General features: G+C 38.0%; 1 protein-coding gene across 1 annotated transcript; it reads left to right on the top strand.

Moving 5' to 3' along the window:
- The first annotated feature begins 369 nt into the window (after window positions 1-369).
- LOC115442581 (protein melted) lies at window positions 370-14444 on the top strand. The gene is made up of 13 exons (XM_030167657.2): window positions 370-761; window positions 2742-2996; window positions 3695-3899; window positions 4940-5046; window positions 5331-5621; window positions 5791-5948; window positions 6276-6535; window positions 6747-6833; window positions 7009-7181; window positions 7470-7953; window positions 8481-8749; window positions 9534-9815; window positions 10050-14444. The coding sequence occupies exons 1-13, from the start codon at window positions 657-659 to the stop codon at window positions 10296-10298; spliced, it is 2925 nt and encodes a 974-aa protein (XP_030023517.1). The 5' UTR covers window positions 370-656; the 3' UTR covers window positions 10299-14444.
- The last annotated feature ends 998 nt before the right edge of the window (window positions 14445-15442 follow it).

The following is a 15442-nucleotide window of genomic DNA, read 5'->3' as shown; positions in this document are numbered from 1 at the left end:
TAATTTGACTTGTCAGTAATATATCGTGCTATATAATACATAACTACACAAGCGTAGCTTTACTAATTATAAGTATGTAATCATGAATCAATATCATTGTTTATTATAAATATCAATACTTTTTGCATTTCACTTCGATCATCCCTAACATAAACGTCATATAGCAGCTTTTTATAACTGGCAAAGGAAAGTAATACATAAGTAATATTATATTATTTTAGTATCACATAGGATTGACTTAAAAATAAAAACTTAGATCATCTTTTTAGTCATCTACTTGAATTTATAGATATTGCATATGAAAAACAATTAAAAGTATATTAAAAACAATCGACAATCTGCATAAGTCAAAAAGTTTTGGCTGATATGCCAATTCCATTTCAGAACGAACTGCTATAATGCCTGCATCGCAACATTTTATTTCGTATTTTGCTCAAGTAACTTTGTTATTATTTAAATTAGTAAGCTCAACTTATGCAGAGTGGTCCAGAGATGATTACTTTCACTTCGTGAATGAATTGAACGTCGTTAACGGTGTGCGATTAGTGATTGTTAACTGAAACTGCGGTGTTGTTGTTTGCATAAATGGGCCGTAGTGTGTGGTGAATGTTCTGGTGACTCGCCAGCGCGAGGGTGTAGGGGTAAAGCACGGAACCATGCACGAACTACTGAAGCACGTACTCACGGAGCGGGACCTCACGCGGGCCGGCGATCTGTTCGCCATTCCCGACTCGGAGATCGTGGACGACATAAACGAAGTGGTGAGTGTCACAATCTGTAGATAAACAGTTCGGGCCTGGCCTGCAAGGTTTAGAGAATTTATGAGTATTTATATCGTAATGAGCAATAAGACTTATCCAATTGTGTTTTCTGATCACATTATTATATAGGTTTGTGTAATGAATTTGAATTAGAGTGAATTTTGCGCGTTTTGACTTGCATTTGTATATATTTAAATAGAATAATATAATTGACCATCACTGTGCATTGTTGTCTAAATTATTCAGTTTATAAATTAGGAGAAAGGAGAAAATACATTGTTAAATGTATGAGTATTCATTTTGTCATTCAATGTTAGTAACTGCCTCATCTGTAGAGGAATTACAAATTAACTACATAAGAAATTTGTCTGACCAGTATCTATTTTTGTATGAATCAAGGTAACTGATCAGTTCTTTGACCAAACAGATAGATGCTTCTATTTAAAATTTTATTTCCATATGAGATGGTCTGTCACAGCCAAAGTTTTGTATGAATATATGAGACCTTTATGTGTTGGATTTAATACAGACCTTTTAACTCCACAACTCTTATATAATAAACACACATCTATAATTAAAATTAAGTCTGGATTTTCTTTCTGCCTTTCTTCTTCGGGTAGTCATTGCTTAGGTAGCTAGTGAAAGGCTGATAGGTTAGCTAGGTTAGGGCCATCCTCACTGGTTCTTATAAATTGTTTTAATATATTGTATGAGCAACTTTGTGTGCCTACATGTTTTTTTAAATTATCATATTGCAATACCAAGGCCTTGCTCCACACAAATACAAAATTTAAACTCCAAATCTTTGTGTTGTTCTTTGTCTTTTCTTATTAAATAATTTTTCAAATGTTTGCAGTTCCATTCTTTTTAAAGTAATTTTTAGGGATAAAACACATTTCTTAGATATAATGTTTACCTTACCATGAAAGAATATTACCAAATCTTAATCCAAACTCAAACAATACCACTTTATAATTCATAATGGAACAGATCAGATTTAATCATCAGGGCCAGTGGTGGTCATAGCCAACAAAAAAAAACCAGCGAAAGTAAAAAAAGTAAGGTCTCCTGCAGAGCAAACAAACCTTCAAACTGCAGAACAAAACAAATGAGAAAAAAAAGCCTTCTGATTTAAAAAAAAATTACAGGAATGTGCTTAAATAAGGTAATCCAAGGCACCACATGAAGCCTTGGGCGGGTGCCTGGTTTGTCCGCTGTCCTCTGCTCTAAGGAGATCTGTTCTTGAAGACATTTCTAAAAGCACCAGTTTGTACATTATTCTTGATTGTTCTGCATAATATTAAGTGGTTATTGAGTAAGCAATTTGAAAGAAACATGTTGCCTCATATTATAATTTACGTTTTGCCATACATAAATGTGTGGCCATAATGTACTAATCTAATATTTAATTTTGAGATTGCATGGAATTATAATGAGGGAATTATCATAATAATCATTTATTTAAATAGAATTCTGTTAACTTTTAATGTGGTTAAGTTGAAATTCATTTTGCAAATTTTATTAGACTAGGTGTACATAATAATGTTTGACTTTAAAAAGATGACAACAACAAAGCAATGTAATATGTGCTGCAAAAAATTGTTTGCATCTTGCTTGTTGTCTGAAACCTTTCATACAATTGTATGAAATTGATTATGTGATGTGTGCATGAATTTAAAACTGCAATGATGCAATCATACTTGATAAAATCAAAATTCTGGTAAATACTCAGATAAGTTACATACAAATAAAATCAGTAGTATAAGATAACAAATGTAATCTTTTATAATTTAACTATTGGCATTTCTTGCATATCAATTTGCTTATTTGTTCGCTAATTTGCATCCCTTGATTGAGTTACACAATCATAAAATTCAAAAATAGCCATAAGTCAGATTTTTTGTAAAACCTTACAATATAAGATAATAAATTCTGTAAATGTCATCATATTTAAAACAAAACATTCTTTTTGTGTTTCAGTTAAAACAAATCACAGAAATATCATCAAGACCCGACTACTGCAGGAACGACAGAGACCAGGCTCTGATAGAGATATGCGTGACGCGGGTGACGTCATGCATAAAGGAGACGGGCACACTGGACAAGTACTGCGGCGCCCTGGTGGCGCTGCTGGAGTCGTGTCTCCACCACAATTTGATGCCAGTCGGTCACCTGAGGGATGACGACCCACCTCATGCAAAGATTGCCTCCGATATAATCGCTTGTATTGTTTTGGTTAGTGAATTATTATTGTTTCCTCATATGAAACATAGGCCAGTGTTTATTTTATTCAGTAAAGGAATGATAAATCAATATTAATATCATATTGTTTTTGGGAGTCAGAGACTCACATGAGGTCTTTTTTATTCCAGTGTAGTGAAAAAATCCTGGAACTATCATTCTTAAAAAAAACTTTTACAAACAAAACTATTTATTATTATAGGCTTGACCTCATAATCAGAGACAGGTCTGCATTGAAACTTCCACATAAGTATGAACATTCCATTGGGCTCTATGAAGGATATAAAACTTACACAATGCAAATATTTGCAGAATACTTAATGTTACTCATTTTACTTATAGTTATCGCGCATGCTGCATTTTATGCTGATTAAATTTTAGGGGATTCCCTGGTGTGAATTAGATATGTAATTTGATATGTCACATTATGAAATGTGCAATTTTGTTTTATGCACTTAAAGCAGAAAAGTTTTTTACTCGCCATATTGACTGAATAAAATATATAATGATATTTTAAACAGATATAATGATAGCATATTAGAGTCGTTTTCATTCTGCAAAATGAATTTACATTAAAGAGTTTCACAACAAAGGTAATCTAAATATGAAACCTACATTAATCTCTTCTTGAGCCAATGAATACAACTTAAATAATTATTGAATTCCAATAACATAGGCCATTTTTCCATCAGGTGTCGTTTCCCCTCCAGTCAGACAAAGAGAACCACGGCAACAAGAGTGTGATGGAACTGTTTCTGCCTGTGGCGGTCCAGTTCTTACACAAGGGCAACCGGGAGATCTCGAGGCACATGGCTCGCTATCTGTCGCTCGCGGCCATACACCACGCGGTGCTGCTGAAGCCACATGTGCAGACCATCATGGACTCTATAATGTCTGGTATGGTAATCATTTTCCCTGTGACAGATTTGTCAATAGGTCGTGTTGGGCGCGGCCTAAAAGGCGACACAATTAGGGGACCTTATAAAATTTCAGGCTCTGCTTGCATATTTAAGTTTTTCCGGTATACATATTTTCTCGAGATAAAATTAGCCTATAGTACTCAGAAGTAATGAAACTTCTTATTAATGAAAAAAAAAACAAAATCGGCTTAGTAGTTCTTGATATTAGCCATTTCAAACAAACAAACTCTTCAGCTATTGTTGCGTCTCGGACAGGTGTGAATCAAAGGCCGGTTACTAGCACACTGATTTATTGGCGCTGCGTCACAGCGCAGCGTGAACGCATGTACCTATAGCCTACGCACGTATACATACATAACAGCTATATACATCAGTAAAGACTTTGTTCTCTCATCTCATCATAATCAAGCTAAATTTTGTTTTATAAACAACAAACTGCCAACAATATTATATCCAGGTTTATAAATTGTTACTGTGTCTATTATTAGTTGTTATCTGTTCAGAATGACACTATTTTGTTTTCCTTACACTACATTCAGACCACATTTTTCCTCATAAATAAAGCAATTCTTGAAATCAATGTGATTCAACTTAATGGTCAGTAGTTATGTAGAAACATAATAATTTAATTTGAGAGACATTTATTATTATGTTTTTGAATTTTTTTTTTACCTAATTTAAAGTTTATAATTTTGATCGGATATTTCAAGCGTCAGAAGAAAAAATCATAGTTTAAAGTACAACACACACAAATTATAAATTACATTTATATATTTAAAGTTGTCAATTCGTTTCGCTATCAGCTGGCATTCCACGCACAACGGTCCGACCTACTACGGGCTAAGTGCGGAAAAAGGAGCCTCTCAACATTGTCTCACTTTCAAATTAAATATAATTAAGTGATGGATGAATTTTATCAGACAATTTAAAAATTAACCCTTAATTAATAAAACTTATACTGCACTCTTAGATTTAGAAACTACAAGTTTCGATTCACGCAGTTGTTGTTGATTTTAGGCAACTACCCGCTATGTCGCATCCTGAGCAACCTGTACGAGGTGTCGCCCGAGCCGATCGAGCAGCACGCCGCCGCGCTCGTCTCGCTCATACCTCACGCCGAACAGGTACAGTAATATTTGTATTGTAATTTATAGTTAATTCATAAAAAGTGATTAGTTATTTTATGAGCACAAATATACAAGATAAGATGTGTTTTTTTTGAGTGTTTGTTAATAATTCAAGAGATATTTTTAATATATGGATATCTTTTAGCATCCAACATATAGGGGAATTCCCAGCAAACAGCAAAAATGATTGTACTGGAATCAGATAATTTCAGTTACTGTGGAACATGAATTTAAAGATAAGATTATGTAGCCTCAAAGTGTATCAAACCGTTGTGTGACAGGTAGAAAAGAAGGCAGTGCTGGGCCTCCTGGAGCAGGCGGGCGGGCGGGGGGCGGAGGCGCTGCGTGCGTGCGTGCCCGCGCTGGCCGGCCTGCTGTGCCGCGCCGCCGCCGAGCCCGCCTGCTCCTGCGCCGACGTGCTGCAGGTGCTGCGGGCCGTGGCGCGGGCGAGGCCGCTGCTCGTGGTGGAGGCGCGCCAGGCCGTCGCGCGGGTGGCGCGCGGCCCTCACAACACGCCACGACACGTCGCGCTCGCTGCTGACGTGCTCACGCATGTCGGGTACACTGGACGGGTATGTGCGATTTCATTAAAATAAGAATTATGGTAGCTCTATATAATATCACACCAAATTCTCAATTAATAACAAACTTTCAATATAATTGTAATTTAGTTAGGGTATATTTGCAGCGTGTTTTTCGACTATGATCTCGTTAGCAACCCTCCCCCCTCTGGTGTTGCAGGAGCGCGCGCAGGAGGCGCTGAACTTCATCCTGGAGCAGCTGCCGCAGCGGGACCGCGCGCAGCAGGCGGCGCTGGTGCGCGACGCCACGTCGCTGTGCAGCGCCTTCCCCGCGCTCTTCACCGACAAGCTGCTCACCGCCGTCCGGGCCAACCACAGGTACCACGTCGCATTCCTTACAGTAGACACAACAAACAATGTTCTAAGGACTGACCAAATAAAACTAAACCCTATTTAATAAATATTTTTGTGGTAAGAAACCATTTCTCGATTGCTTATAAAGATCAATGAATATTGTATTTTCCTATATAAAATAAAAAAATTGAAGATAACTCGGAAGTTTAAACGCAAAAAAGCTTCACACATCTTGTCACCAGCTAATCTCTAGAAACGATAACTTTGATGCCACTAATTTTAATTACTAATTTGTAACTTCCCATTTGAATCGCCATACAAAATGTTCTAAAATCAATCAATTTGTTGCAGCAACCGACCAAAATCCGCGGTGTCACACAGCGAAGTGAACCGCACATCAGGCGGAGTGACCATAGTGAAGTTAGGCGGCGCCGCCCCCGCCCCGCCCGCGCCGGCACCCGCGCCCGCACCCCCACCCCCGGCACCCGCGCCCCCCACCACCGCCACCGGAGGGTACACCAGACGGGCCAAGCTGGGAGATTCAAGGAGCACTGGGAGGTTGCATCCAGGGCCCAATCCTCACAGGAGTATGACGAGGCTTAATGTTGCTGGTAGGTTTTATATTACAATATTAGCTTGTCATTATTCACAGACAATATGCAACCATATTTAATGGTTTTACTTCTTATATTTAAAAAAAATGGTTTAGGACTTTGGCTATGAAAAGAAAATATAAACCATATTTTTATGGTATGCGTGAAATGAGTTACAGAAAATAGGCGCAACTTCATTATACCCACTATAACTGTATTTTGTTTCTAGGTGGCTCTGTAGGTGGTCTACATAAGAGCATGACACGATTGTCTTCCTCACAACAAATCAACTCTCAACAGAACAGCAGTAACACAGGTAATGGATTATATAAAAATACTTCTACTTTAGTTTGTGTTTGGCGTAATTTAGAGTCGCTAGATGGCTCTATATTGAAGAATTTATAAGTTTTTATTTTCTCAAAATATTGGTTTGGTATGCAGAAAATTTGCTTTAATGTCAAATATGAAATTAAATTAAAACCCATCCGCAGTGACAAACGGGAAGCCATCATCATCGAGCGGCGTGTCGAGCGGTGTGTCGAGCGGCGCGTCGAGCAGCACGGCGAGCGGCGCGGCGAGCGGCGCGCGTGGCAGCCGCACCAACCGACACGACGCCCGCCCGCACCACCATCACAACATACTTATAGGACCATCCGTTTCCAACGTACGTCATCCATCGACCGTCACATATAATAGCCGGCACACTACTTGAGTCAACAGTAACGAAACCAATGTGGGAAAATCCCTTAACCTTTTAGTGTGTTCAAGTTGTTTGCCGGCTATTATACCCGTCACGATGAGGCTAGGTAACGTTTAGCAGTTAGAAATATGCGTAATATAAAAAAGTACTAAATCTCTAAAAGTTATAATTGACTGACGAGTTGTAGCAAGATGCAGTTACTTAGTTATAAACTACACAAATATGCTACAAATAATAATTATTTTTCTGCAGAGCTCCGGCCCAACAATCATATCAGGTCCTTCCCCTCTCCAAACACAATCCATATCAGTCAACCCGCTAACGTCAGGCAAGTCGGCGGACGCGATCACACCAATCACATCCTCAGTATCCATACAACACTCCAACACGGCGCTCGGGCACGTGTCGGTCATCACGTCAACGCCCAGCACTGGTCCCGCCCTGTTAACACAAACATGCGGCTCGGGACCTATCTCAGTGGGTCCGAACGGCAACCCCGTCTCTATCTCGGGCCCCGTGACCGTGACGTCACGTCGCGCGAACAACACTAGCGTCACGATGATCAACAGCTCGAACAATGCGAATTCGAACTCGAATCATAGGATAAGCGTGTTTGAGCCGTACCCGATGCGGGACACCGTGCAGCACTTCTGCGAGAAGCACCTGGATAAGATCAAGGCGTATATGGACAATGTGTCTTTGAGGTTGCCGCCGCCTGCCAAGTGTACCATTGAAGGTGAGTCTTATATTATGGATTAACTCTTGGTCTCTCGTGAATCGCCGGCGAGCCAAGACAGCTACATGACATTTGCGTGTGTCACGGGATTATAACCTTATATACTACATATATACTACATAATAAGGTTATTTTTCCGTCACACGCGTAGCTGTCAATGTTTGCCGGCAAACATTCAGCTACCTCACGGGTGGATACTTGTCTATAGGGTGTTGCGGAAGGATGATATTAAAAACACTATGAAGTTTGTGATTTATAACTTATTGATGCCGATAAAATATTTTGACAATTTTTTTGGTTTCAAATATTTATCTTGGTATATGAAATAATAATATTCATTTAATTTCATCAAAATATTCATTAACTATGCGAATACATTATAATACATGCGTATACATATACTTCTTTTTATTTATTTTAATTTTGCATCCGGTTCGAAGGACCATACAATTTTCATACTTTTTCCACTTCATAAGCGGAGTCGACTGACGAACTGACACAATAATGTTGGCCTGTGTCGTTGCCAGAGCGGCGCTCTAAGAAGGTGGCGCGGCTGCAGTTCGGCTGCGGGCGGCGCGGGCCGCACTGCCTGTACGCGCGCGGGCCGTTCTCGCTGCGCACGCGCTGGCCGCGCGTGTGGATCCACCTGATGTTCCTGGCGCTGCAGGCGCGCCACGCCGCCGCGCTGTCCTCGCGCGACCCCACCGTCGCCTCGCTCAAGCACTGCTGGGACATACTCAAGTGCGAGAACAAGACCTTCCTCACGCTCGTCACCGGCGCCTTCCCCGGGATCAAGGTAATGTTGTTAAATCATACATACTAACGTTTCAATGTTTTAACGTTTTATGCCGCTCCAGGTTTAGTCGATTGGATTTCATCTTATCCCATGTTAACGGTGATGTGCGTGCATTAGCTTATATAACTATTGTGACTATGTACAAGAAAGACTTGGAAAAAAATACAAAAGAAGTACTGAACAATTGATGCAAAAAAAGAAAGCCCGGAGTTTCTTTCTGCCTTTCTTCTTCGGGTAGTCATCACTTAGGTAGCTAGTGAAAGGCTGGTAGGTTAGCTAGGCTAGGGCTCATGTCCTCACCGGTGAGGATCGCGACGCGTTACCCTTCTATTTCCCCCTACTTGCCAGCCCGAGCTGGTTACTTCGTACTTTTGTACCTAATCTTTTGTATAAACTTTATCCCTAATTTAAAATCTCCATAGTTATATAAGTGATTTTAATAGTTGTTTAGAAATAATAATTATTCTTATTCTTTGTTTTGACGTATCATAAGTGCAACTTTGTTCGCCTACGTGATAAATAAAGTATTTTATTTTTTTTTTTTTTTTATTTTTTAATGAACAGATAGATATAATATCAAAGTTGGACATAATAATGACAGTATATAAATTGACCTCTTACAAAGCCTAATTACTAGGGCCTTTTGTGTTTCGTGCGTACTATAAATTAAATTCCAGGCTATTTTTCCCACCCTGATCAACTTCTCTAAAAAGTCTATTATGATACCTCAGCACAATATCGTACTCAATCTCAAATTTATACTCTAAAATACTTTCTTCAACAGGAGCAAGAGATGCTTCTGAACGAGCTGCGAGCGGCGGGTTTCTTCGACGTGTTTGAGTTGAGCACGACCCGCACGGACGGCGTGGCCGTGCCGCCCACACAGGCCACCTGGGGCTGCTTCCTCTGCACGCACCCGGAGAGAGCTGTGGGCTTCCTGGCGGCTGACGGACAGCCTGTTATAGAAGGACAGCTCAAGGAGAAGAAGGGACGCTGGCGACTGTTCAGGCGCTGGCGGACTCGATACTTCACGCTTTCTGGTGCGCATCTGTCGTGTAAGGGATCGGTGAGTTCATATATATTTTCTTGAATCTAAATAAAGCTTGTCTCTGGGTCTAATTTTCGTAATTTGTAAATGGCGGAGATCATTACATCTGGTGGTACATATATTCCTTATTTTAAAACTCGAAATAACTATCAAGTTATATTTTTAAAAATTTGGCTGAAAAGCCCGATGTCCAGATCCGAAAATCACTTGTTTTTCTTCTCTGTAAATTGCAATACGGTTTTCTACACACAGAGCGGCGGCGAGAGCATAGACATAAACCAGATCCGCTCGGTGAAGGTGTCACGCGGCGCGCGCAACATCCCTAAGGCGTTCGAGATCTTCACCGGAGACCAGACGCTCATCCTCAAGCCGAAGGACGGCAAGAACGCCGAGGAGTGGGTGCAGTGCCTGAGCATTGCGCTTGCGCACTCGCACGCACGCATCGCGCCCGCCAAAGCCAACAGCCTGCCCGCACGTGGCGTCACGCTCAAGAGCTTCTAGAGGTAGGCAGGGACGTACATACTGTAGGGCTAGGCGGTGCAGTGCGCCGGGGCCCCTGAACTCTGACCAGTGACCTATTTTTGAGGTCACCATCGTAAGAATATTAAAGCATAATTAGCTCCCGCCTGGGAACTCGCATCGGTTAAGCCAGGGCTCACTATTTTATCACTTGGGCCTTGGTTTCCTATTGGGTTACATATTTTATTAGGCAATGTCCATGGATGGCGCTTGTCGATGGAATTTCAGACAGCAGACAGAAAATTATAAACCAAGAGCAACATTAACATATTTTGAAAATATTGTCTGCGTATCGTATTTTGTAAATATAACCACGCGTGTGATAGTGCGATGTCAATGTATAAATACGGCGTGTTGTCAATAATTGAAATGAAGAATATTGGGATTATTTTTCGTGCCTACACGCGGAGCAAGAATACAGATTTATTAGTTTGTACCAGAAGATGTTTCTCAACTTCCGAATTCCTTCGTATATGTCCTATGTTAGACGTGGATCGAATTTAAGAACATTTCACATTTCGTCAGTTCACTGTGCCGCCGCATTCCTAAACACGAGAGCGACTTGTCCACCTACAAATAGATATTATCGAATATTTCGATATAGAAAGTTATTAATTCTAGGGTACCCACACGTTGGGAGACTTACGAAAATTTCATTTACTTTTTCTGTCCACGCCAAAGGAGAGGTTAAATTTTTTCCAGTATATTTAGAATGAACTTTCATATGTTTAAATGCATTCTATGTGTAAAATTATTCGGATTTCGAAAATTTAAATTTATCAATATTGACTATTAATAATGAATTTATACGTAGGAATTCCTTCAAAAAACATATCATATAACGCGCAGGCTCATGAATACGCCTCGTCGCATACTTCAGCCGTAGCACATTACGACCATGCGATATAGTTAGTAATGCTTCCGAAATAAATAAATTTAATTCAATAAAGAGAATTATGCCAGTGTTGCTTTGTACTTAAAATTAACTTTATATTCTCGTACTTAATTTTTAGAGTATTTTTCTTTTACAATGTGAAATTACTTAAAAATATACGCGCGCTTTTCGCTACTTACTAGTTATTAAGTTTTTATGTAAATTGTTTTTATAGAATCTAGAATGTTGATATAATTTTTTGTTAAGCTGTCTACATTATCATTATAAAGCTAAAAGTACAATGGAAATATTAAGGCTCATAATTTAGCTTTACCTGAACGAAAAAGCGTTTCCGTCCGCATCGAAATGAAATGCCCATTTACAGTGATTAGAAAACCATTCATGTGTATAGAGATAATATCGTAGCTATAAGAAGACAAATATATGATAATAATTTAAGTTGAACACAAATAGCGGTGCACGATGGTCGTAGATGCCTCTTGTAAATATGTTTGAGTTCATGATGCAAACAAGATTTGTATTACACCATTATTTTATATGGGTGAGACGTAATTCATTTAATATAATTTATATAATAATCATGCGCGCCGCAAAGATTAGTCTTAGGAAGGTGCATCTGCACTGCGTAATATCATTTTTTTTTTCAAGTCCATTTCGTGCGGGTTTATGAAAATGCGTTATCATAAAAGAACCTATCTGGTTGTTAGTTCCCATTTTTGTAAATTTATTCGCTGACTTCTATTTTTGTGATTCATTTCTGGGCAAAGGGGTCCACGTGCACCTACGTGCACCCTCCTTCCGGCGCCCATGATAATAATACTGTTATTGTTTTAACTAGACACTACGTTTGTTAGCCTGACAAAGGCCTACATATACAAACACACCGGATTTTTGGGTGAGCACTTCAGGCCTTCGCAACCCTTGGCGCTCTGCTATCTTCCATTGCTTCTTCGATGTAAAATGACAAAGTAGAAGACATGTATACTATCGTGCGCCGCAATTTGCTTCACATAGTGTTGTAACTCACCGCGACGGTTTCAATTGTTAATTGTTTTTGTAATGTTATTAATAAGATTTTACAAGTTATTGTACAGCGATGTTTTATGATAACGTTACGTGTATGTTCTTATGTTAAGCATTGACAATTTGAGATTTTATATAAACGGCTAGAAGACTGAACACTGGTCAGAGCTATGTTTGTGGATGAGTAATGTCGTTGTGCATTTTATATAAAGTATTTCGAGTTGTAAAAGTATGGATATGTTAAATTTTAAGTCAACGGTTGGAAGCCTGCATAAGCCTGGGATTCAGTTCTAGATTTAATTAAATCGGAACCCAAAAGACAGGCTGCCAGACTTCAAGACACTGTGAGCTCATTCTGCGTAGATCGGACCACCAACAGCAAAAATTTTAAAAAGTTTATAGTTGAAAAATGTTGGTAGATATTGTAACTTTGACTTTGCGGATGAACAACACCTCAGTCGCCCCGTGACCATGAAGGCTACAGAGTCTTCGCAACGTCAGGAGAAAATTATAATATAAAAACCGTGATAAAATCCACAAAATAGTATTATTTTAACTGATGTCGACTGTCGAATCTTCGATTTTTGATAATTTGTCCGGCTGAGAAAAATTAAATGATGGTGACACTAGTAGTTTATAAAATATAGAATTGAGGTAAATTTCTGTTAACTCGAAATAAAATACGATTAAAATGCACAATCGATGGAAGTGTTGTGATTCAAAATTAACATTCCGGTATTGCGTTTACGATGTAGTACGTACAGACTGCATGAACATTTTGGTCTCAAATTATACAAAAGGTTGTTTAAATGAATGACATTAGTGATAGTGTACATGAATATAATAAATGCTTCTGTTTATATTTTTTTTTGTAACTTCTATATAATGGCTGGCAACGTTGAAGTAAAAAGGAGCTGGAGATAAGGGAAAAATTACATAAAATCGCCTAGTTATGTTTAAAGTGAATTAAATAAATAGCGATTTCTTAGAACACAACAAAAAATAAGTTGTGTCGATATTTAATGTTGCCGTGTCATCAACCAAAATATCGATAATGGATTTTTATGGACATTTTTCCAACGTTTTATTCTTAAGGCTTACTACTTAATAACAATCGGTACTCAACTTGCCATTTGCATTTCACAGAAGCACAATATTAATAGTTCGTTTCTTGCTTTGTTTTACTTAGCAACATTGACTTTCCCTTCACCAAAAAGTTTGTGTTCATTTACTGATTTCGTTTAATCTTTTAAGCAAAATATATCTGATTTGTATATAATGCTGTGAATCGTGTGTAAATTTTATGTAGAGAATTTTATAATGATTATAATTTATAGCAATTGAGTCCCACAAATTAGCAGGAAACAATTAAATATAATATGAATTTACTTTATTTATTTGTATCTCCCAATATGAATTTAAATAAAAAAGGTACGTAAGGTAAGGTACTTATTTTATTCAACATTTTTTTGTACGAAACAATGCTTTAATATACAATCAAAAAATATTTACCAGTTCAGAAATATCACCACCGATTTATTTGTTATATTAACTATAAAAAACAAGGTAAATTAAATGTAAAACTTGTTACTAAATCCAGTGTAAATTTTCACATGCGGTCATTATTTTTATGCGCTACTTAGTAAAACTGTGGTCGTTTAATTCATCGAAATCGTAGCGACATTACAGCGATTTAAATACCGTTAATCTGAGCGGTTTTAAAATCGCAGTATTATGGTTGGTAAAGTGCTTTTCCCACATAATAAAGATATTGTATAATAATCAAGAAATATGATTTATTATATGTATTATGTTTTAAATGTTTACTATATCTATGACGTCACTCGACACGAATGTTCCGTGTAAGAAATGTAACCGCCCACAATGTACTTAACGTATTGCCAAATTAATAATAGCTTCATTATGTATTTGTACAGATAGATTTATATTGAATATACAAAATTAGTTTTAAGTTATTATTTTCGACAATTTGTGAACTTGGTGCTAAAAACATTTTAGATATTGAGAGCTTCCATTAATTTTAGTTTGTGAAGGAATAATAGAAAATCTCAAAGCTTTTGGATATTATAAATACTAAATAAACGCTTGTAATCTTTCGGTTTTATATTGTTTTTAATCCTTTGCATATTTTGGCTCTTGTACTTAAACCTGCCTTATTTATTAGATAATAAATAGTTTTGTTTGTATAATGTGTGGTTTTAATAGACCCCTACCACTCTAACTATTTGTGAGTGGCAAGCTTGGATATGTCTACTGTGAGTGGGTAACAAGCCCGTGCTGTTTGGAACGAACATTGATTAGAAAGATAATTTACTGGTGGTAGGTTTCTCATATGTGAGAGTCGGCCTGGGTAGGTACTACCATCGCAATATCTAATTCTGCCGCCAAGCAGCAGTATGGTTACTGTTGTGTTCCGGTTTGAAAAACATTATAGCCAGTGCCACTGGACATAATAAGACTTAACATCTCATGTCTCAGGATGGCGAGCGAGGTGGAATACTAAATAGTACTTCGTAATTTAAGATATTGGATGGTGTTTCTACTGTTTATGAGTGGTCGTATCATTTACCATCAGGCGAACGGCAAGCTCGTCTCGTCATTCAAAGCAATAAAAAAAAGATAATGAAGATTTTAAAATCTATATTTTCACCTAAAACTATATAACAAAGCAAATGCGTTACAATCTTGGAAATTTATCTATGATTTGTTAAGTAATTACATTAGCACAAAACACGCGACAAATACATACAAATTCCTTAACACTATCTATTAATTTTATGGCAGATAATATTGATGCAGGATTTCATGAGAGGTAATTTTTTATTTCGTTAGTTGACTAGGCGAATATTTTCTGACACCATAAAGCCATTGTTACGAGTTAAATGAGCTCACTAGGCTTTATTCCCCTTAATTGCTTCTTAAACCCGTCATTAGGTTGAATTGCTGGCCTTTTATCTTTTACTAGTTCATATGCATCGTCATAAGACATATTTTTGTACTGCATTAAATATGCTATAGCCACCATGGAGGTTCGAGACACGCCAGCATTGCAATGTACTAGTACATTCTCTTTGCTATCAATAGCAACATTAATGTATGGTAGGCATTCTCTAAGTACAGGTTTAATGTCAGTTTCAGGCAAATCCAGACAATCAACGAATTTTTGATCGATTGGAACTGGTACATA

This window comes from Manduca sexta, chromosome 17 (assembly GCF_014839805.1).
Source record: "Manduca sexta isolate Smith_Timp_Sample1 chromosome 17, JHU_Msex_v1.0, whole genome shotgun sequence".
NCBI classification, from domain to species: domain Eukaryota; kingdom Metazoa; phylum Arthropoda; class Insecta; order Lepidoptera; family Sphingidae; genus Manduca; species Manduca sexta.
The sequence above is the reverse complement of the archived record's forward strand: the minus strand, read 5'-3'. Positions and strand labels throughout refer to the sequence as shown.

Excerpts from the sequence above, each read along its gene's own strand:
- LOC115442581 (XM_030167657.2), top strand. The coding sequence starts at position 657 with ATGCACGAACTACTGAAGCACGTACTCACGGAGCGGGACCTCACGCGG. Across the intron at positions 6,834-7,008 it reads ACAGAACAGCAGTAACACAG|TGACAAACGGGAAGCCATCA; the intron begins GTAATGGATTAT and ends ACCCATCCGCAG. Across the intron at positions 8,750-9,533 it reads GCGCCTTCCCCGGGATCAAG|GAGCAAGAGATGCTTCTGAA; the intron begins GTAATGTTGTTA and ends TTTCTTCAACAG.